Source organism: Aphelocoma coerulescens, chromosome 14 (genome assembly GCF_041296385.1).
Source record: "Aphelocoma coerulescens isolate FSJ_1873_10779 chromosome 14, UR_Acoe_1.0, whole genome shotgun sequence".
In the NCBI taxonomy this organism is placed as follows: Eukaryota; Metazoa; Chordata; class Aves; order Passeriformes; family Corvidae; genus Aphelocoma; species Aphelocoma coerulescens.
Genome location: NC_091028.1, coordinates 7,200,329 through 7,222,065, shown reverse-complemented (window position 1 = coordinate 7,222,065; position 21,737 = coordinate 7,200,329). Strand labels below are relative to the sequence as shown.

The window sequence follows — 21,737 nt, the reverse complement described above, 5'->3', positions numbered from 1 at the left end:
AAATATACTTTGTTTCAATAGCCATGTATTAATGCAAGTTTGTATCTTCAAGTCATTCTATAATATTAATTTACCTTAAAAGGTTGTGTACTTGCCATCAGTTTAGTATCCAGTAACCTAGAAACAAAATAAGAGCTAAATAGCTTGAAACAGAAGAATGCCCGTTTTGCCAAATCCTCAAAAAATGTTTTAGTGTATTAGCTAGGAAACAGCAGATACACCCTACTGAAAATTACTGTTGGATCTTGGAACAGCCAGAACATTCCTTGGCTTTGCTCAGCATGAAAAAGGACAGCAACTAAGGAACAGCAAGAGATGCAAACAACTACTAGCATATAAATCTTGTTCCAAATGAAGTGTAGATTCAAAACACCAAACATCATGCCAAACCCAGGGGAGTAGCAAAGGTGCATCTTTTGCCAAGAAGTGAACCAACAGCACTGCTTTTCTGAAAAAAAGCTGATCAAAAATACTTTAAAAATTGTATTTATCTAACTTGATCCCAATTTCTTTTCCAGTAACAGCCAGGGTACAGGGCTAGGACAAACAATATCAGCTTCCTAAAACTATACTGAAATGGTTGAAAGTTTGAACTAAGAACTTACCGGGGAAAGACACATGATGTTACTTCCTTGAACTCACTTAGGTCCTAATTTAACATTAAACCGGAAGATAAAATCCAAGTCAGTGAACTGTTTACAATCTCGGGAGGACAGAGAGCAGTAGCTACAAATATCCAAACAGCCTCTAAAAGTGAGCTACATAGACTAAGTATTTCTGATTTGTCTGTCATTAGTAAGAAAGTGCTCCATCACTGCCAACACCTTATCCTATTTTATAACCTAGGCTACCTCTAATTCCCACCTACTTAACAGTTCTTCTTAAGTGTTCCCAGCATTTACTATTTCAATGGAATATAAGCAGTCACCCCAGGTATACAGTCAGTGACGGACTACAGGTTTAGATCTGCCAAGGGTCAAAAGTACAGGAACTACTGACAATTGCTTAGGTTCCAACACCATCCAAATCAGTCCCAAACTTATTTTTCCCATCTTATGACCAAGTCTTTCCCAGAACACCCACAAGTCCTTTAAGACTGCAAGTAACAATGTCATGTGAGCCATCCTTCCGATGAGACCTTTGGCTTCTTCAGACAATGTTCTTGGTGCCAATACACTGCTCAGCTTAACTGAAGTGTGAGGCTGTGCAGTCACAAACTGTTAGACTGCCCTGCTGCAGTCACCAAAGTGTGCTCCCTCCAATTATTCTGACATTACACCTCTTCACCCCAGCGAACATCATCCTGCTACAAGACTGCTTAGCATTTTATTAAGTGCACTATATTATATGAAAATACACATTCCCATTCTGTAAACTACAAGGGGGAAAACGCCACATAATTGTGCTGAAGCTCCACACCAGTATCTTGTAACATGTCAGTTAGTTAACTAGAGCTGATATAAACAAAAAACACAATTCCGCTGTTCGATTTGTACATTTTAAAAATGCAAAGGAGAACAATTCAATCCAACTAAACTTTCTACATAAAGATTTATGAAAATAAGGCAGTAACCCAGAAGTACCAAATGGATTATTTTAAAATGCTTTTCTGTACTTCTTCACAGACTGACCAATTCCTCCAATCAGAAGAAAGTGTGGAGAACAGACTAAAAGACAAATACATTAAGGCATTTATTTTTTCCATCTGAACACTCAAAAGATTACTTACATCAGGTAGGGGACAATAGAACTGATGTATGGTGTGCATAACATCCAGCAGCATATTGTGCCCAATAACAAGCTTGCCCTGCAAAAAGAACATTAAATGTCTGTTACACTTCCAGTCCTGGCCATGGCAAAGGGTATCTGTGAAAACCCCATCTCAGATGCCAGCCAAGGGCACCTGGGAACAAATACACACCAAACTTCCCCATTTGCTCTCTGCCTGCCCCACACACTCCTCCGTTCTCTCAGAGCAGCCACTCCTTTTTCCTCTACTCCCAACCATTTATCAGAGGCTTCTGCAGCAGCTTCAAATGTTGAGAAGATGCACTAGAACAGCTACTTAAAACTTGGTTTCCAAATGTTATCTACTTAAGATTGAAGTCAAGGCATTTCTCAGTCCATTACCTTTTAATTTACTTCTATAACAACACAATATATTCCTCATGGTTATAATATACAGTAATTATTAAGGGCATGGTCTGGCTCCTCACAGTGCAGAACCTTTCATGCCAGATTTTGTACAAGCAAGCTCCTTGAAAATGCTCAAGCAGTTTTTTAAATGTTAACTTTTGATTCATTTGACATGACAACAACCCTTCTTTGACAGCCTTTAACTGCCAGGGAAAAAAACAAAAAAAAAAAATCCACAATCTTTTCAGAACAGAGAAAAAAAAGCCACCAAAGTTCATTTACGTAAAAGCCCTAAGAAATTGCTATTCTTGACTCTTACAGAGAATAAGATTCTTCATGTTATTCTTTAGTTTAAGCTTACTTAACTTACTACACTCAACCACTGTAAACATGAAGAAACATAAACTTCAAAAGTCACTTTAACTTGTATTTCATCTTCTCTTCCAAACTGTAACAGCAAAAGAATGCTTTCTTTGAATAATTTATTTTTTCTTACTAACAAAGCTAGGTTAAAAATCACATTAACTTACAGAATTAGCAATGGCATGGACAACTCTGGAGAATCCTACAGCATCATTCAATTCTTCCTGTAAGCAAAGATTCTGACATTAGTGAAACATAAATACAAATATTACCAAAACTGTACCTGCAAACTGGCAGATGCCCCCAGTTTGCCTCAAACTGTTTCTCAGACATAGCCAAGAACAGACCACAAAGGAAATGTCAATATTTGGAAGATACAAGAGGCCAAAGCAGGATGCTGCTCGCAGAATTCCTGTTTTACACGTAGCTTTAGCTCATTGTCAAGTAGGACGAGTCACAAGCTCCTGTCTTGGGTTGCCCCTGGCCAGAAGCCAAGCAGCCATTCTGCCCTTTGCCCACTCCTCACCCAAAATTCAAATAGAGACAGTAAGACTTGTGGATAAAGATAATGAGAGCCCTTCAGCCTCCTTCCTTTTGGGGGAGAGTGGGAGAGAAAGCCTTGACACTGTGCAAGTGCTGTTCAGCAGCAGACAAAACACATGGATGGTATCACTAGTGTTTTAGCCACAAATGCAAAGCACAGCAAAATACAGGCTGCTACAAAGAGGGGTAACTCCACCCCAATCAGAGCAGTAACAGCTGCAGTCAGTTCACTGTCAGCACATGATCTCCAACAGTGCTCAGCAGCTATTACACTGCAAACAGTTCAGAAGGTATTAAAATTAACCTACGTATCTTCAGCTCTACTTTTTACATCTATTGTTATAAATGCAACAGGTTGAATCCTGATTGTTACTCCTATTAAATCAGACCGTATTTTTATGCTAACACAGATTGGGGAAGAAACATTTTTCATTATTATATAAACAAAACCAAGAAGAAACATTAAAATGTGTGACATATTATATAACACTGTAGTTGTATAAACTGACTCTTGATAGATTTGGAGGGATCTGACTACAGCACAAACTGTTCTGTAACAGATTTTTCTTTTTCAGGTCTAGGGAAGTAATTTCTGCCTTGTGTTATCTGTCTTTATTCAACCAGAACTGAAATTCAGTAAAAACATTCACTGCTACTTTAGTGCAGCTCTGAATGCCGCCAGTCCAAGCAAGTAATACCCCCACTAAAAATGCTCCAGAAAAATCTACAGTAGAAGTAAACTGTTCCTGACTTGCCTTCTGGAAAAAGAGATGCCACATTAGTAGTTAATGTCTCTTTAGATATCTCTTTCCCTCTTAAAAGGCGTTCTGCATCGAAGTATTAGTTGCTGCACCAAAATTGACTTTATCTTGATATATGAAAGCACAAATCACAAGAGCCTGATCAGGAATTTCCACAATTCCAGTCTTATGACCCCCTGAAACTTGCATCACTCAGTAAGCAAAATACAAAGTCTCATAAACAGTGAGAGTTCCTGAATATAGCAGGTGTGACCTCCTGGTCAGCCTGTTACCACAGCAGTAGTGTACAGTGTGTTTCTATCGAGAAATGACACATTAATTGTACAGGACACTAACTCAGACAACTAAGAGCAAGCAAGCTTCGTAAGAGAAGGGGAGACTTCTTTGTGAATCCAAACAATGTGCCAACTTATTCAAGAATTTCTGAAAGAAACTGATGTTTCCTATTACTGGGCCAGGCTTCTGTGAGAGCGCAGATACCTGTAAGGAGGTATCCGCTACTCCAGAATACTCATTCAGTACTTCACAGATTCTGATTTTTTAGAATTTTTTAGAGTGCCATGCAACTCTTTTTGCTCTGTTGCAAAGCCTAAGTTATCTGGTAGAATTTAGAAGATCAGTTTCAGCCAGCCACAGCAAATCAAAGGGAAACAACACCAAACCCTATCCCGCATTTTTGCATTGCTGAGAGAAGTCAAAGATTCTCACCCTACCCCTCTCATGTAAACAAATGAAATTAAATTTATTTACCTGTTCTTTTGCTTGCTTCTGCTGCTCTCTTCTTTTTCGCTCCTCTTCATCTACCTTACTAATAACAATGTATCTCTCCTTCTAAAACAAAAAATGAGTTGTTTAAGGAATGACTCTGAGAAGTTCAGATTTAAGGTTGCTGCAAGTTGCTGTAAATTTACATTGCAAAGAAAATTATCATACCTCAACAGCAGTTACTTGGCAACACAACTGTTTCTATTGTAGGCACCACATTATCACCTACTCCCAGAAGCCTACTTTAGAAAGATGTATTTGATTCATCCACCAAACCTAATTTTTCCTAAACTCAATTTTTACTTCTCAAAAAAGGTTATCAGCATTTCCTTGTAAATAGTCTGTGCCAAATACCTTTTGAAGCAGAAAACTGTGATGGGATGTGAGGACACAGCATGTGATGCTGCTGTTTTTCCTTTAAGATCACAACCTGCTTTTCCCTAATATTGAACATCAGATCCACTGTACTTTAAAACACCTTTATTATCTGTTTAAAAAGTAATATTAAGCCACACAAATACATGCCCACCATACATGTTGGTCAGATATAACGTTTAGGAACTAGTTTGCTGTATTCCATTTAAAACGTCCTGCATTTGCATAATAACAAAGCTCAAGTTAGATCTAAAAGTCAGGAGAGATGGTGAAATTGAGAAATACAATTTCCTTTAAACAGAACAAATGTTAGAGGCAGTAATAGGCCTAGTTACCTTATCTGACTCCAGCGTTTCCACATGGATACCTTTTGGATACCTACATAAAAACAAATGAAAAGAAAATATCAATAGCTATTCGCTTGGCATTTAGCATACTGAAACCACAAGAGTGATTCAGTAATTTCATGTTTCATTATTACTATAAGTCTTAGGTGCAAAAGAACTACCACAAATCTCTTTTTAATTCTAACAATGCAAAATTTGAAGCAATAGGCTAGTTTAACTGGCTCCTTACATTACCTAACAGTAACTAGCATTTACACAATTTCCCATGCTATTGTTATGGAACCTGTAACTTCTTACTTTAGTGATATTAAGTAAACATCATCTAGATATTTCATCACAATCTAGAATCCTTGCTTTCAAGAAATCCAAAACAAAAATTCTGGTGAGAATGCTCTTTTTTACTTGCAGCCCCAAGATTGCATGCCTTTAATACATCAGTTATTTGGGGATTTATTAACAACTCTGAACTTTCTGCTAGCAGTAGATTTTAATAGGAATTATTAACTCAAATGTCATCACCTCTGCTACAGGGTTGCATCACGCCACTACAGCCACATTTAATTTCCAAAGTACTGCCACACACAGAGCCACAGAGCATCCAACTGATAGCAAAAGCAAGAGAATACTGCCTTTTACTGCTAAACCAGTAGCAATTACTTTCATCTCATTATAATAAACTAACCACAACTGTGCAACCACTGCAGAACCAGCAAATTTCCTTGTCCTCTGGCTACTCCTAAAATTAGTACTGGAGAGCACACTCCAAACACTGTTGTGTCCTCTCCACGCTGACTGCTCACAGTTTTGAGCCTCAATCTCACTTACGAGCTGCCTCATGCCACAAACCTTGGATGCATCAAAACACTGATGCACAAGAGAATACTTCAATACAGAAAATGACCTGTGAAGAGGTCAGGACACAAGGGCAGTCAATAACTTCACTCTTTTCTTCTTTAATTATCTCCATGCTACCTTCACAGCTTGGCTTTCTCTCTCCAATACACACGGAGTGTACACAGCTTACTCACGTACAGCAATACTGCTGAATGTTAAAAAAACCACAACTCAAGAACACATTCTTCCATTCACTCAGGGAAGATGCAAGGATAAGTGTCAGACAAACATAAAACTACATACTACAGGAAGCAATAGGTATTTTACTGATCTATTAAAAAAAAAAGACACTGAAAAATTGTCAAAAACAATTCCGCTGTTCTTCAGGTTAGTTCTCAAGCTCACTTGTTGCGATTCCATTTATGGAGAGAAGCTTTATTTTATCCACTTCCAGTGTAAGTAACAGAGTGCCAGATTCAGTGCTGCAGCACTGAATTAACTAAACATACAAAAAAAAGACTTGTGTATTTTCCACATCTTACTAGTGCAGTCATAACAGTGAAAATCTTACTCTACAGCCTTAGAGTTTCTCCTAAGGCCTTAAGGGATATATTTAGGCAATATCCTAAGTTATCAGAACTGCTTATGCTTGGCATCCAACAGAAAACTATAACCATACCAGTACCCACTACAGAGTTACTGTTTTTTCAGGTAAAGTCCACAATCTGTATAAGCACATGCACTTTCTGTTCAGTAAAAACCTAGCATGCTGCATTTGTTACATAATTCTAGGCTGCGCTGCTCTATTCAGATTTTACATAGGAATGATAAAACAAATACTAAGATTTAAAACATCTACATTAATCATCACAAGTAAGTTTAATATAATTTATCTTCAGAACATTACAAAAGTCATCTTTTAAAGGGAAAAAAAAATGTCTATATGAATCACCCCGAGGTTAAGTAGATCAGCTCTTACCCAGATTTCTTATCAAAAGTACTAAAAATATACAGTAAGGCAGTATTACCAGTAACTTACTTCCAGCTCAAGGTCTGATAAATTAATTTCCTTTGAAATCTAAAACCAAAAGACAATAGTGTTACTAACAATCCTTCTACAGTGTTTCCTAGTAATGATTTTCAGTTTAAGCTGACTCTAAATGTACATTTGTAGGAAGATTTTTAAAGCAAGAGTCACTGCAATCAGAACCTATAGGCTAGGAAGAAATTTACTGAATTCTGATATTCAGTTGCCAAGCTGTAAAGGCATTTACACCATGTTTTACAGTTACCCACATATCTTCCCCTCAGAGAGTATTCTGTAGTCATGGTCACTCTGTATAGATACAGTGATGGTACCTTATCCCCAGCTTCACCATGCTGTACTATTTCTAAATTCAATTAAGAAAAAAAAAAATTTAAATAATCATGCTCTCCAAATATCTACTCTCCAAAGCTAATTACCTTTTTGGGTAGAAGACCTACTAGAAACAGTCATACACTGCCAACAGTGAACAACCAATAGCTCAATAGATTTGAAAAGTTTGTTTATAAAATGCATCTCCAACACTTATGGAACACTTCAACAGTAACAAAAGGCAGCTCACATATACAAGACATTTCTTGGCTATACTTAAATATTTTACCACTACATGCAGAAGATACAGCTCAAAATAAATTACAACACCTGTATACATCACCACATTTTCTCAACATTCAAAAATTAATCAAATGTAGATTTTGCTACAGTTAACCCAAGTAAACATATTCTTCCCTGCCACTCCCCTAATTCTGTATGACCAAAAAAAAAAAAATTTTTTTAGAAGAGATGCAGTTTCAAAAACTGACCCTGTACATGGCTCCAGTTCCAAACTTTCACTTTCTTCATTCTTTAATAAATCTTCTATCTGCTCCCTGGAAGAAACAGATTATTTGCTTCTATATCTACTACTTTATTTTTTGAACGTTTACAGCTCTTCCCAAAAGACAAGAAAATGCTTCAAAACAAAAAGAGCAGTGTTTGTTACAAACAGTGAACTAATAGAAATGGCTTCAACATATGAAAATATTACTACTGTTACATTTTAGTTTTAACAACATCAGAGTACATTAAACAGCATTACTTACATTACTTTCTCAACAAATTTTTTCTGATCTTCAGGAATTGTTACAGGGCACTTTGTGGAATTAGGAGAAATGTATGACAGAGATCCTGCACCATTGGCTTGAGACCGTTTTTCATCATACTGTTCCCTTAGCTGTCTCTCTTCTTCCTGATTTAAATATGGAATTCCTAACAAAAAAAGTGAAAGCTCATCATAATTAGAGACAAATTAGGGATGTGTAGGGATTCAAGCATTTGCCTCTGTTACACCCCTGAAGGCTGAAATCAAATCCTTCCCTTTCAGTCATCTGCTCTAGATGTGTGTCTGTCCAGGCTTCCAGCACATGCCAGGTTAGCTGGAACCACTGCACTAAAGAGCCTCCTCTGCACAAGGCACGAGCCCCAGCACTGCAGAGCTGAAGGTCACCACAAAAGCATTGAGCACTTCTATCCTTGCTATCTGCATCATTTCAATAGCAGATCTGCAGCAGCCCCAGTCACAACGCACTGGTTCCTTTCCTAGACATTACCACTGATGTATTACACAGCTCCACACCTTGTTACTCTCCCTATTCATGCTTTGCCTCTATACAAAAATAAACAACCACGCTCCCATGTAAGTGGGAATTCCATTCTGTTGAACTATGCAATGAATTCTTGGGAAGGGAGTTACCATCAGCACAACAGTAGACTGGATAAGAGTAACTCAAGAACTTCATTAGGAGTTGAGACAGTGTCATGGATGGCAGCCTTCTTTCTCTTAGTGGAAAATAATGAAAGGTGTCATCATAAATTTTGCAGACATTGAAAGAAATTAAAAAAAAACCAAAAACAAAACACAACAACTCACCATTGCGAAAAACTTTATTAAAATCAAATCCTTGGTTTGCTAAAAAATCTATACTTGAACTCTGCAACAAGAGAAAAAGGCTTTACAGTTGGCAAAAGCAGCTGTGGCATTAAAGATCAGTTCAGTTATCGTCATGCTTTTTTAGAAATTACACAAAGTCCAAAACCAAGAACAACCAAGTTTGTGACCCTAAAGAAGACACTGAGAGTTTAGCCTATGCTACTTTTCTTACTGATTTTCAAATTCCATAAAGTACAAAAATAATGAAAATGCTAAGGGTTAAAGATGAAAGAACAAACTATGTGGAGAGAGGAAACTAAAGAAAGCAAAATGTGGTTCAGGAGAACAAATGTGAGACCAGAAAAATGTTGGCAATAGCTGGGGAAGCAGTGAAAGCAAGATAAGCAGATGAGAACAAGATAAGCAAGATAAGCAGATGAGAACAAAGGATTAAAAAAGCAAGGAAACTGGAAGTTCAATGAGAAAGGGGGAAAAAATAGAATCATCTTGCCAGGTTTGGAACATTCTCCAATTCCAGAAACCACACAATGCAATGCATAACAAGATTTAAAAACTGAAGTCAATGATATTATCTTAAAGCTCATTTTTGGGATTGCTCTTAACTGATGCTTATTTTTTTTATAAGAAAAAAAACCCCAACCCAGAAACTTACATTTTTCTATCTTTAAAGTTGAAGTTTGTTTTGGGTATACCTTAACCAAACAAAATTAAATTGTTTTTCTACTAACCTGACAGACAAACTTGACATCTGGTGAATTTCTGTTAAACGGTTTTGGAAAAATATAGAAGTTAAATGACTTCATTATATACCTGTACAAAAGAAGAGTTACATATCAATACAGCTTATCTGCATTACTTTAGAAAATCCTCAATTAAGAAAACAAGAAATAAAAGAATAACATACTTTTCTTCTGTGTCATCATATTTAAAAGTGCAAAGGCCAAACTGAAAGAGCAAAAAATCCATGGAATGCTGTAAAGGAAAGGAAAACTTTGCTTAAGAATAAAATATGTACACATTTAAAGATTACCAGGGCGCATCCATACATGATTTCTCTCCATTTCAAAATTAAGTAATGTGAATCTTCTTAACCAATGTTTGTTTTGCTGGCAATTTTAAAGTATACACACCAGATTTTTTCAACTAGTTTTCATCCCCATTTAATCATCTTACTATTGGCCCAAGATGACTTTAATATGCACTTTCATTCCACAAAGAGACAAGAACCATCTCTCTTCCTCCTCTTGGTCACACACACAAGATGCTGCACCAAAAGCAGCTTCAGTTTTCATTTTAGTCCATGTAAACACTTTACCTTTTTAAGTTTCTGATACCTTTCTTCTGGAGTGTCAAAGCCATTTGTTAATGCACTAACTGAAGGCCCATCACTGATCCCTGAAAAAGTAATACGTATTTTTCTTTGAGTAAGCTTTTCAAAATTAACCACAGCAAAGAAATGCAACAACCAGTAATTTAAGAGAAACGTTTTCACTTAAAAGTACATGTTACAATTATTTCAGTTGAGAAAAATACTGAAAAAAAACCCATTCCTTTTAATGGCAGTGTTCTAGAAGCAAAGCTCTTCTGCAAAAGTTGTCATTCTGGCTCCTATTCAACATACCAGTAACAGGCCAAGACCTACCAGTACCCTAACATAAATGGGCTTCACAACACAACGCAGGATCAAAGCAAAACTAAAAATGGGAAGAGTGCTGCCCAGAGATTCATTGGATAACTTATGTCACCTTAACCAATATGCAACAACTGTATTTCCACAAGCGCCTCATGTAAGAAAATCTAGTCTTGCTCACATTTATGTCTCATGGATGAAGTGAACTCTGCATCCCAAAAGCAAAGTACCTATTTAAAGCATCTCTCTGCTGCATGTACCCTCTGGGTTTCACAAACACACAAGCTCTTAGTGCTGCCTTTCCGTGTCCAAACATTTGTAGGGCCTCCCTCACTTATCCCAATCCATTGCTTTCCTAGTGCATATAACACCTGGTTTTTTCACCCTGAGCTGCAACAATTATCAGTTGTCATGTTGAAAGATTACTGTGGGAGCAGAAGCAGCATGATCATGACACGTATCTTTGACCAAAGCCTTGCTATCGCGCACGTAACAACTGGTTTAATCACTTGGTGGTAGCCTCAGCTTTAGCTTTTTCAAGCCAACCCTGAGACACATAATAGGAGCGAACTCGGGCACCGAGGTCAAACCACCCCCCCTCAGACACTGCCAACAGCTCACAATCACAAAACAGGTGAGACTGTACCTGAAAACTCCCCATCGATGGCCAGGAAGTCCGACTCTTCAATGGCTTCATACACTTTGTTTAGGTTATCCTTAAAATCTGCAGGTAAAGGGGTAAAACACACTTGAGACTACAATCGACATCGTCCGGCAGCCCGGCGCCCCTCGGGCGGGCAGGGGCGGCCAGCGCCGGCCGGACACGGCGGGGCAGGGGCAGGGGCCTTCCCGCCGCCCGCTCAGCCTCGGGGCCGCGCCTCCCCGCTCAGGGCTGCGCCTCACGGGTTGGGGGGGGGAGGGGGGGAAGGGGGACCCCCTCGCCATGAAGGAGAGGCTGAGGCCGGAGCGGCCACCTGCCCAGGGCAAGGAAGCCGGTACGCCGGAACACCGGGACAGCTATGCGCCAGCGGCGCAGAGCTCGGGGCGCGGGGCCGAGCGGTCACTCACTGCTCCTGATCACCTCCATCCCGCGCCCCCGCCCGCCGGAGCTCGGCCCGGCACCGCCCGCCGCCGCCGCCGCCGCTGCCGAGCGCTTCCGGGACCGCCCCGCGCGCCGCACGTGAGCGCGCACGTGAGGCCGGGCCGCCGCCATTTCCTACCGGGGCGGAGCCCTCAGGGCCGTACCGCCCTGTCCGGCTGCGGGCCCGGCGCCGCCAGCTTTGAACGGTGCCCTCAGCCGGAGGCCGTGTGCTCTGAGGGGGACCGGAGTGGCTGCAGCCCGGGGGGAAGTCTTACACCAGCCGCAGTTCCATGGGGTGTAGTGAAATGTCGTAGATGTGGGCCTCGCTCTCAGAGCCAGAAATGCGTAACGAGCACCAGCAAGGAAGAGATAGGAATCTGCCTAGGAGACACCGGGAGGATGGTGGAGAACTGCTAGGGACGATGCCTTAATGATTGTAAGTCCAGGGGAACTGGAGGTCTTGGCTTACTGCAGAAGAAGCGTCTTCCTATTACAAGCGGCACTTTGACACCTCCTTGTAGAAGAGCAGAGCTCAGCACCCAGCAGGATGTCCCCGCAGCAGCGCTGTGGAAGGAAGACCTGCCCCAGAGAGAAGGTGCTGCACAAGGGCAGAGGGCAGGAGCTGTGGGCACGGGGGGCAGAAGAGTTCAGTGTGTGTGCTGCAGGGCTGGAGTTCACACGGCTCATGAAGCATCTTTTCCAGAATTCCAGCAGAATGAAAACAAATGAAAAATTCCCCACAAATTGGGGGGGGTAATTTCTGTATACAGAGAAAGATAAATAATTGTACAGGCATTAGTGCAGGGAGCTTTTAAAGATTCTTCAATATCAAGATTTGCCTTTTCAGTATAAGCTATTTATTCAACAGACATTCCCAGCAAATCATCTAGTATGGTTAAATAGTTCACAATAAGATGTTAATTAAAATAGCAGAGATGTTTTTATTTTGCAGTAAATTGGCTGAAGCCTAAAATTTTCATGTTACTCCTCAGGTTTTTAAAATGTATTTCTGCAGTTTCTAGTTAAAGTGCTCATAGCACTTTAAAGTTTTATTTTATATTTATTTTTAAAAGCTGTTTTAGAAGGCTGACATTTTCCCCCAAGTAGCTGACAAATCTGGGAACTCTGCTTCCTTCACCTACAAAAGAAACTGCACGTCAAACACTAAGATACTGTAATAAAATACTTCAATAGGAATTGAAGTACTATGTCTTACAGATTAGACATTTTTTACTTCAACATGTATGTATTGTTAAATAAGCAGAAGGAACATCTAAAAAGTGGGAGAGGGCAATACAAGCAGTTAGAGACTCCATAGTTTTTTTATATGTCAAAAATTTTATAAACTAGAACAGAAAGGCCATGTTTTCACATCATTCAAGTCTGCTGCACAGACTATCAAACATTTGTATGTTCTGTTACTTTACTGAACATTGAATGTGAAGCTAAGTGAAAACACACACAAAAAAGTAGTAAAAAAACTATAATCTAGAACAAGGCCTGAGTATTCCGGGCTGCATTTTCTCCTTGTGTACCAAGGTAGATCTAGATGAACTCCCTCAGATCTAGAAGAGGTTGAATTCTTTCATGCTAGGGTAGTTAAACGATTTGCTGATTGGTTCTCTGGAAAAAATTGGCTAATACAGGAGAGAAAAGAATGAGAGCCTACTATTTTATTTTTTGAAATAGGCTGGAATAATTAACTGAAATGTCATTTGAACTGGACTTGTAGCTTGCATCAAACAGGAACAAAATCTTCAAGAAAATGTCACTGTGTTGAACAGTGAAAAAGTACATCTCAGAGGTACTTTAAAAATTCACAGAATCACAAAATCGATTAGGTTGGAAAAATCCTCTGAGATCATTGAGTCCCACCTGTGACCAAACACCACCGTATCACCCAGACCGTGGCACTCAGTGCTATGTCCAGTCCTTAAACACCTCCGGGGATAGTGACTCCACCACCTCCCTGTGCAGCCCATTCCAATCTCTCATCACCCTTTCCTAATGTCCAACCTAAACCTGCCCTGGTGCAGGTTAAGATTATGTCTACTGGTTCTGTCACTTGTAGCCTGGGAGAAGAGGCCCATCCCGACCTGGCTACAACCTCCTGTCAGGGTGTTGTAGAGAGTGAAAGCATTTCAGTAAGGGAAGAGAGACTGATACAAGTATTGTGAATGTGTGGAGAGATAGACTCCTATGTGGTAAAAATAGTTTCTGTGCAGGATGCGTTAGCACTGCAATCAAACTAGCACCTGAAAGTCTCATTTACTTCTGAGAATACACCTCGAATCTTTATTGTAAAATCAGCCTTGAGGAGCTTCTGCGAAGGAAGGCTGCCTGGGTACGTAGTGCACAATAAGCAAACGTACCTCAGTTCTCACGAATATGGAGGCGCGTGTCTTCCCAGAAACGGGAGTGTAGCAGTGCTGGTGTCTGGTGATTTTAAACGCTTGAAATAAAAAAGATGAGCGGCCGTGGTGTCGCCCAGCGGCCGCGGCGACGGAGGAGCCGCAGTGCCGCCGTGCTCGCGGGGCGGGGCGGAAGCGGCGGGGCGGGCCCGGCCCGGCCCCTACTCAGGCCGGGGCTGCAGCCGGGCCGTGTGGGGCCCGAGCCTCCTGCTGCTCTATCGGGCTGGGGCCGCCCCCGCGCCGGCCCTGCCCGGCCCTGCCCCGCCCCGGCCCTGCCCTGCCCCGCCCCGGCCCTGCCCCGGCCTTGCACTGCCTTGCCCGGGCAGGAAAGGCCGCGGGCCCGCGCCGGCCGTGCCGCGCCTCAGGAAGCAGCGCGGAGGGCAGGAAGCTGAAGCTGGGAAGAGACTGGAGAGGAGCTAGGAATTACTCTGCTGCTGGCTCTTACTTGGCGCAGACTGAGCGGTGAAATATTTTTCCTGTATTTTCCACAGAAGTCCTGTGCCTCTGTCTTTCAGGAAAACTAGAAGAATGTTTTTAGGTGCAAAATCATGTTTTTATTTCTCCTCTTATAAGTGCTGTTTTAGGTTTGTGTTTTAGAAAGCCAGCAGCCTGTGCTTTGCCAGGGAAATGCAGGTTTGTAAATCTGAGGATTTTAGTTTCACTGTTGAACTATTGGTTTCTGTTCTTGAGGTTTTTTCTTAATTTTTATTCTTTACCTGCTTGCATGCTTACCTTTTTGTGCTTGATCTGGATGGCAAGTTGGTAAGTTAAGTAGTAAGCAGGAGCCACATGGTGGAGAGTGTAATCATATTTTGGTTTGATAGTGCCTGAGGAGAAAATTTTCTGGTTCTTGGTATCTTCTAACATATCATGAGTGATGAGTGAATGATCTGGATCAGTGTTTTTATTAAGAAACTATATACTGTTGTGTAAGAGAATGGAGTAGGAACATCAAGCAAATAGGTTTAAATTTTTGGTAAGCTTAGAACCATCTTAAACTCCTCTTATCTGTGCATTTTCTGTAATACTAACAAAGTAACTACAAGTAAAGTTAATGTGGAATTCAGACCTTTGAAAAGGCGTGCAGATCAATCCTTTATGATTCTGAAGCATATTACTTGGTTGATCAAACTTTTTTTTTTAACGTTGCCCAGCAATGTCTAGCATTGACCTTTATTAGTAATGTTTTATTCCATAGGCTTGGAAAGAAGATGAAGTAAATTAGATCATTACATTATACCGGTATTTTATCTTTGTATCCTCTGATGGTATTTTCTAATAATATTTCCTTTGACTGGTGTATTTTGCTAAAACCTTGATTAAAGCTACTGTCAAAGTCATGTGAATCATAGTGAGTTATTTTGTTTCACTTTCATGTATTTTGTAACATGGGAGAAGAAAGTACCGGGAGATTGAGCCCAGCTGTTTACATCTAGAATCTGGTTTTGCTTGTAGTTAGCAATGAATGTGTTGTTGAAAAAGTAGATCATGCTTCATTTTGGGGGGGGCTGAGTTACTTAAAAAGTTTAAAACCATCCAAGTGACAAAAGCGGTGCAATGGTAATAAATCACATTGCTTACAATTCTAAACTTCTGTAATAGCTTTTTTCTTGTTGCTTTACAGAAGTAATGCCTTATCTGGTTTGAAGATCTAAGAGAGCTTTCTGTTTGTGTAAGGCATAAGAGAGAATGGAAGAAGATGAGAGTTTACGAGGGGAAACAGAGAGGGCAAAAGTTGAGCCATGTGCTACTCCTGGCCCCGGTCGGCAGATATCAGTCAGTGAGTTCCTGTGCCACTGCTGCTACGACATTCTGGTCAATCCCACCACCCTGAACTGTGGGCACAGCTTCTGTAGGCATTGCTTGGCCTTGTGGTGGGTATCGTCCAAGAAGAATGAATGCCCTGAATGCAGAGAAAAATGGGAAGGATTCCCCAAAGTCAACATCCTCCTCAGGTGAGTGAACTATTTTGTGAATGCCATTTTTGTGTAAATGAAACCACAGAAATTAGCGTCTGGTTTCTTGAGCTTGCTGCAGATTTTCTTAGTTTATTGGTAATCTGAACTGTCGCAAAAATTTAAATCCCAAAAGCTTTCAGCTTCTGCACTTGTAATGAATTATTCAAGCACATGGAATTAAGGGGTGGGTTGGTTGGTTTTGTTTTGAGGGAGGAGGTTTGTTTGGGAGGAGGGCTTTCCCCCCCTTCTAAATTTTTTGGGAGATTGAGAAGCGGGATCCTGAACCTTCTAATATAGCTGGTTGTTTTCTAATAATTCTAAGTTAGATTGATCGTGGATAATTGTGTAGTTATTTCTGTAATAGGTACTATTTATTGGAAGAAATGTGATCATATTGCAGAACAAAGCTAGAAACATCTCTTTGCTGTCTTGAATTACCCACAAGTTGTTTTGTTAATAATACTTTATTTGGGGTTAATAATATTTTAATAAATAGATGGTAGGATTGATGGTAGGCTTTTATGTTGTCTTTTGCTTAGCACTTTTCAATAATTGAGACTTGCCAGTAGCACACAGAATTCTAATTTTATTTAAGAAATGACTTGGGAGTTATGTGGTATTTTAGCTTTAGAAGCTAAGAAAAATGTTGTTTGGCTGTGACTGATATAATTTTAAGTTTACTAAGATTTAATAACTAATTTTTTCTTGCTTTCAAAGATGATAGTCTTCAGTAGAGACTGGAAAACACAAATCCAAAAATTAGTCCTTTCTCTGAATATTAAACCTCAATGGTTACAGTATAATGACAAATATTTTTCCTATTAGGGATGTTATTGAAAAGCTATTTTCTGATGCCATTGAACAAAGAAAAGAAGATATTCAACAAAACAGTGATGTAGCACACAGCTTAGCAACTTTCCAAAAATATGGGAATGACCAGATGCCTACAGTTCCAAACACAAGAAGAATTAATCCTCGAGGAGGAGGGTTTTTCTCAGGTGTTCTGACAGCTTTAACTTGTGTAGCAGTAAGTTTCATCTGATTGGTTTTCCCTATTTGCTTAATTAAACATGCAGTCAAATATTCTTAAATTACATGCACAGAAAAAAGATTGTCAGGACAGAAGAGTCTCCAGCTGGGCAGAGTAAGTGGCCTTCAGAGCTGTCTGTCAGGAGCTACAACTGCCGTGTACAGCAAATGGAAGTCAGGGGGTAAAACTTCAAGATACATTCTTATGACCTGAATATTCTAGTCTCCATGAAAAGGAAGATTCTACATGTCAAGCCCCTTACTGTGTGTTTATTTATATCATTAATGTATTTGCTTTGCAGGTAAAGGATCTTTGTTTATTTATCTCTGTAATCTACCTGTAGGTAGTTCTACTTGGCTATCACTGGAGTAGCAGAGAATTTGAAGATGATCTTCTTGTCCACAAGCCTGTTGCTAAGTGGACTGCTGAGGAAGTGATACTCTGGCTAGAGCAGCTGGGCCCATGGGCTTCACATTACAAAGAAAGATTTTTACTGGAGAAAGTAAATGGAAGGTGAGAGGCCTGATGGTCAAGGACAACTATCATGTGATTGGACTACTGATAGATTCATTAGGGATGGCTTGTTGTGAAATGACCATACTTTGTTACATAGATTGTGGGAATATTCTGTTGATGCATCAGAATAAATTTCAGAAGACGTTTTACCAATTGTCATTGAAAACTTTTAGTAGTAGATACTTACCAAGCTACCTGACAATTTTTTAAGAACTTTTTGAAACACTGATGACACAGACTGAAGTGATACTGAGAGTAAAATTCTACTGATGTATTATCCACCCCTTCCACTTTTCCTTTCTTTTCCTATGGAAACATGCATGTGCTATATGCATATGTATTCTACCCAAGAGCCATGCTGAAAGCAGGCAAGAGGAAGCTGGAAAAGAAGGAAATTTAAAACCCAGGCTCTGAGATACAGTTGGTGTAGAACACTTGATATGGAATGTAATGATGATCTTTTAAAGTCCCTGCCAACCCAAAGTATTCTGTGATTCTTTCACCCAAAAGGTGCTATTTTGTATCAGTAGCTTAATGTTCCAGTATGCAGTTGTGTATTTGTTAGTCCTATCTTTTTTTGGTGAATAGGCACTGTTTACCTTCTGAATTCTTCTGCTTTTGTAGACTCCTCCTAACACTGACTGAGGAGGATTTCACCAAAGAGCCTTACAGTGTAGAGAACAGTAACCATAGGAGAGCTATTATGGCAGAACTGGAATGTGTGAAAACTTTAGGTGTTAAACCACCACAGAACCTTTGGGAATATAAGGTAAATTTTATATAAAGTGTGTCATGTCATGTACATTGATTATTTTAAAAATTATATCTTTAAAAGAAGATTCTCTTAAAGCCAGGAGGAGTGTTAAGGTAGTGGAATTACCTGTGTAAAAACTACTCAGTTTAATGAACTGTTGTTTTGAAAAACAATCCTTTGAAAAATGATTGTCAGAAAATCTAAGAACTCGCATGTCCCTTTCATTTTATTTTTTCACTAATTGAAATTTGATAATTTGATACCTTTATAGGCCGTAAACCCAGGAAAATCACTCTTTCTTCTGTATGCAATGAAGAGTTCTCCAAGACTCAGTATGTTATACCTATATTTGTTTGATTATGCAGAAGCTTTCCTACCTTTCATCCACACAATTTGTCCTATGCAAGAAGACAAGTATGAAGATACTGTCACAAAACTGCTAGTAAGTATTCAGAACATTAAATATGCTACTTGCGTTAGTTATAAGCATTTCAAGATGAGCAGCATAAAAACACATGATGTAATTATTCATCATTTCATCTCTTTACACTACAACTTTAAAAAAACAAACCTACAGAGTAAGTTTTTCCTTGATTTTATTGTATGCAATCACCACTGTTGGAACCATTACCTTTAATAGGATTGATTCAAGGCTTTTAAGACTTCAAATGTGTGAGACTGGTACTTCTGAAGTTCACATGACTACAGAAAGGCTCTTCACTCAATTTACCTGTATTTTAACAAATGGCATTATCGGGTCTGGCTGGCTGTGATGTTCTAATCTAGTGGAAATTACTGTATTACAGTATTACCTACTAGCAAGTATAATAAAGATAAATTACTGCTTTCAGTGTACAAAACCCCTAGCTTTTCAACAAAAGACTAGTGGAAATAAGCCAGTATTAAGTTTATTTAATAGAAAATTGATTAACAGTCTTTTTATCCTAATTTACAGGACCTTAAAGATCCTTCTTGGAGGCAATGGAGAGAATTCATTGTAAAGTATTTATTTTTGCCATACCAGCTGATAGCTGAATTTGCTTGGGATTGGCTAGATGTGCACTACTGGACATCAAGATTTATAATTGTAAATGCCATGTTGCTCTCTGTTTTGGAATTATTGTCCTTTTGGAGGCTCTGGTCAAGAAGAGAATTAAAGTAAGTCTTACTGAGCTTGTGGAAGAGGGTAGGAAGTACATGGCCTTATGAAGACAAAGTAACAGTCTTACAATTTCACAGTTGCTCACTGAAGTGAGTGTCTAACCTGAGCTCTGAGGTTAACAACAACATGTGAACCTGACTTACCACATGTGCTACTGCTTGCTCTTGAGTACCTTTATTTCTGTGAATGCTTCCAAGGGTTTCTTCCAGGTGGTTTTACTGATCAGATGTAGCAAATGCAGAAACAGTAACAGGCATGTTCTTAACCACTGGGAGATATTAACCCTTACCTTGAGAACTGCTTTTTATGGTGTCTGGTATTAGCTGTCAGCTCAGAACTAAATGCATCAGAATTTAGTCATGATACAGTGTAGTTATTACAGGATGAGTCCTCAGAATCATAAGTAAGTTTAGTTATACTGATACTAGTTCTGATAATTAATCAGAATTTCTGTTACTACTTCAGTCTTAATTCAAGCATATTAATATTCATAGTTGGTGGGACCTTTTATTTCCAGTTTTTGCAAATTGTATGGGAGAAATTCTTGTTTTGGTGTTTAGTGGATTTTGCCTTTGCTAGCCGATAGAGGGCAGAACGTGCCCAGAACAGCACAGGAAACATGGGACAACCTGAGGCAGAGCTGGGATGTGGCACTGGAACCTGCTGGGCACTGGGGTCTAAGTGCACTAACTCAGTGCTTCCTCTTTAAATCTGCTGCTACTGGGTTTTAAGAAAGCTTTTCCTGAAGTGCAAAATGGTGGTTTTTACAGGTACCCGAGTAAGGGCTAAGTAATTTAAAGCTGCAGCACCTACTAGCTTTTCTTAGAACTGGGTAAAAACAAACCAGAAAGTTCCTCTAAGCCTTTCCTTTTCCTTTTTCACAGGACTATTCCTCACAGAATGTGGAGACATTTCTGGAAAGTCTCAACCCAGGGACTTTTTGTTGCCATTTTTTGGCCTTTTGTTCCTCAGTTTGTCTGCAATTGTTTGTTTTACTGGGCCTTGTATTTTAACCCAGTTATAAACATTGATCTTGTGGTTACAGAGATAAGGCGTCTGGAGACACAAGTGCAGTGATTGGCATTGGAACTTTTGAGTTGTTTAGCTTCTAAAAATGGACATTTTGAATAAACTTTGCTTTTCTTCTTTATGTATGTGGCAGTGAAAATGGTGGATTATGTTAATTTAAACATACAAAAAAGCTTTAAGGTAAGTTACTCTTAAACCAGCTGATTCCAAATTGGAGGATGAAGGAAAAAGGAATTTTCTGTTGAAAAAAAAAAGTGCACATTCATGTATAGCCATGTAAAACTCATACACTCATCTCACCCTATTTTTGGCCAGATAAATTTCTTTATTCTGTCCTGAGCATTCTGTGTATTTTCAAGCCTGCCTTAAAATCACTGTCTTCTGCACTGCTTCAGTGATTTCTTTTTTTTTCTTTTTAAACTTAGCATTTCATACCAGCAATATGTTCCTCAACTTAAGTTTGCCAAAGGAATGTCCTTCCTGGATAAGCTTGATGTTGGAAGTACTTCATTTATTTCAATCTTCTTTACATGTAAAGTTGTAACTACCTTATACACAGTCTCACAGTAGAGTTTGTTCCAAAATTCCTGCAGTTGAAGGCAAAGACTACTTGAATTTTCTTGTGTCTTGGAAAATGTGGTGATTACCATGGAAAATTTTTTATTCAGATCAGTTAGACTTCATCAATAGCTCCTTTCATTCTCTCTTGTTGAATTCTGTTGTTAATTCTTAAATTCAGGGTTATCTCTTAAAAAGGAGTATTTTGGAAAAGTGACCTGGCACTGTAATTACTTATGGCAATACAATGTGTGTATCTATGTCTGTGAGCACATATTGACTGGAAAGTTAGTTTGTGTAAGCAGGATTGACATTTGTTAATGTATGTTCTTTTGACTGAAGCAAAAGGTAAGATTTTTTTGAGAGCTTTGTCCCCTTGCATTCTGCATTGGTTTGTTGTTTTGTTTATTTCACTTGTGTCAGTAATATGAACTAAATTTCCATATTAATATTTTTCATGATTAAAGATCTCTTTTGAAATCTTCACTATTCCTGTAGAGGTGGGTTAT

At 39.3% G+C, this 21,737-nt stretch overlaps 2 protein-coding genes across 12 annotated transcripts in view; one reads left to right on the top strand and one right to left on the bottom strand.

Moving 5' to 3' along the window:
* Nucleotides 1-12,149, bottom strand: part of PARN (poly(A)-specific ribonuclease) — a 48,165-nt gene extending 36,016 nt beyond the window's left edge. Inside the window, exons 1-15 of one of the 6 annotated variants that reach the window (XM_069030337.1) lie at nt 12,086-12,149; nt 11,376-11,453; nt 10,415-10,494; nt 10,004-10,071; nt 9,828-9,909; nt 9,079-9,139; nt 8,252-8,417; nt 7,973-8,038; nt 7,164-7,202; nt 5,279-5,321; nt 4,554-4,634; nt 2,667-2,723; nt 1,730-1,807; nt 606-649; nt 75-117 (exon numbers count right to left, since the gene is read on the bottom strand). In XM_069030337.1, the coding sequence (XP_068886438.1) occupies nt 75-117; nt 606-649; nt 1,730-1,807; nt 2,667-2,723; nt 4,554-4,634; nt 5,279-5,321; nt 7,164-7,202; nt 7,973-8,038; nt 8,252-8,417; nt 9,079-9,139; nt 9,828-9,909; nt 10,004-10,065 (822 nt within the window). In that variant the 5' untranslated portion in view covers nt 10,066-10,071; nt 10,415-10,494; nt 11,376-11,453; nt 12,086-12,149. Of the gene's footprint in view, nt 1-74; nt 118-605; nt 650-1,729; nt 1,808-2,666; nt 2,724-4,553; nt 4,635-5,278; nt 5,322-7,163; nt 7,203-7,972; nt 8,039-8,251; nt 8,418-8,901; nt 9,044-9,078; nt 9,140-9,827; nt 9,910-10,003; nt 10,072-10,414; nt 10,495-11,375; nt 11,454-11,797; nt 11,896-12,085 lie in introns of those variants that run through there. The other 5 variants (XM_069030333.1, XM_069030335.1, XM_069030338.1 and 2 more) reach the window with 5 other exon arrangements.
* Nucleotides 12,150-12,157: 8 nt separating this feature from the next.
* BFAR (bifunctional apoptosis regulator) lies at nt 12,158-21,714 on the top strand. Of its 6 annotated transcripts, XM_069030341.1 has the most exons (9): nt 14,525-14,683; nt 14,795-14,854; nt 15,846-16,176; nt 17,005-17,206; nt 17,553-17,722; nt 18,350-18,494; nt 18,751-18,921; nt 19,435-19,637; nt 20,526-21,714. In XM_069030341.1, exons 3-9 carry the CDS (start codon nt 15,911-15,913, stop codon nt 20,716-20,718), a joined length of 1,350 nt encoding a protein of 449 aa, XP_068886442.1. In that variant the 5' UTR covers nt 14,525-14,683; nt 14,795-14,854; nt 15,846-15,910; the 3' UTR covers nt 20,719-21,714. The 6 variants fall into 6 exon arrangements, with proteins under 6 accessions (XP_068886443.1, XP_068886444.1, XP_068886442.1 ...); XM_069030342.1 differs by lacking the exons at nt 14,525-14,683; nt 14,795-14,854 and adding an exon at nt 12,158-12,246; XM_069030343.1 differs by lacking the exons at nt 14,525-14,683; nt 14,795-14,854 and adding an exon at nt 12,265-12,405.
* Nucleotides 21,715-21,737: the final 23 nt, after the last annotated feature.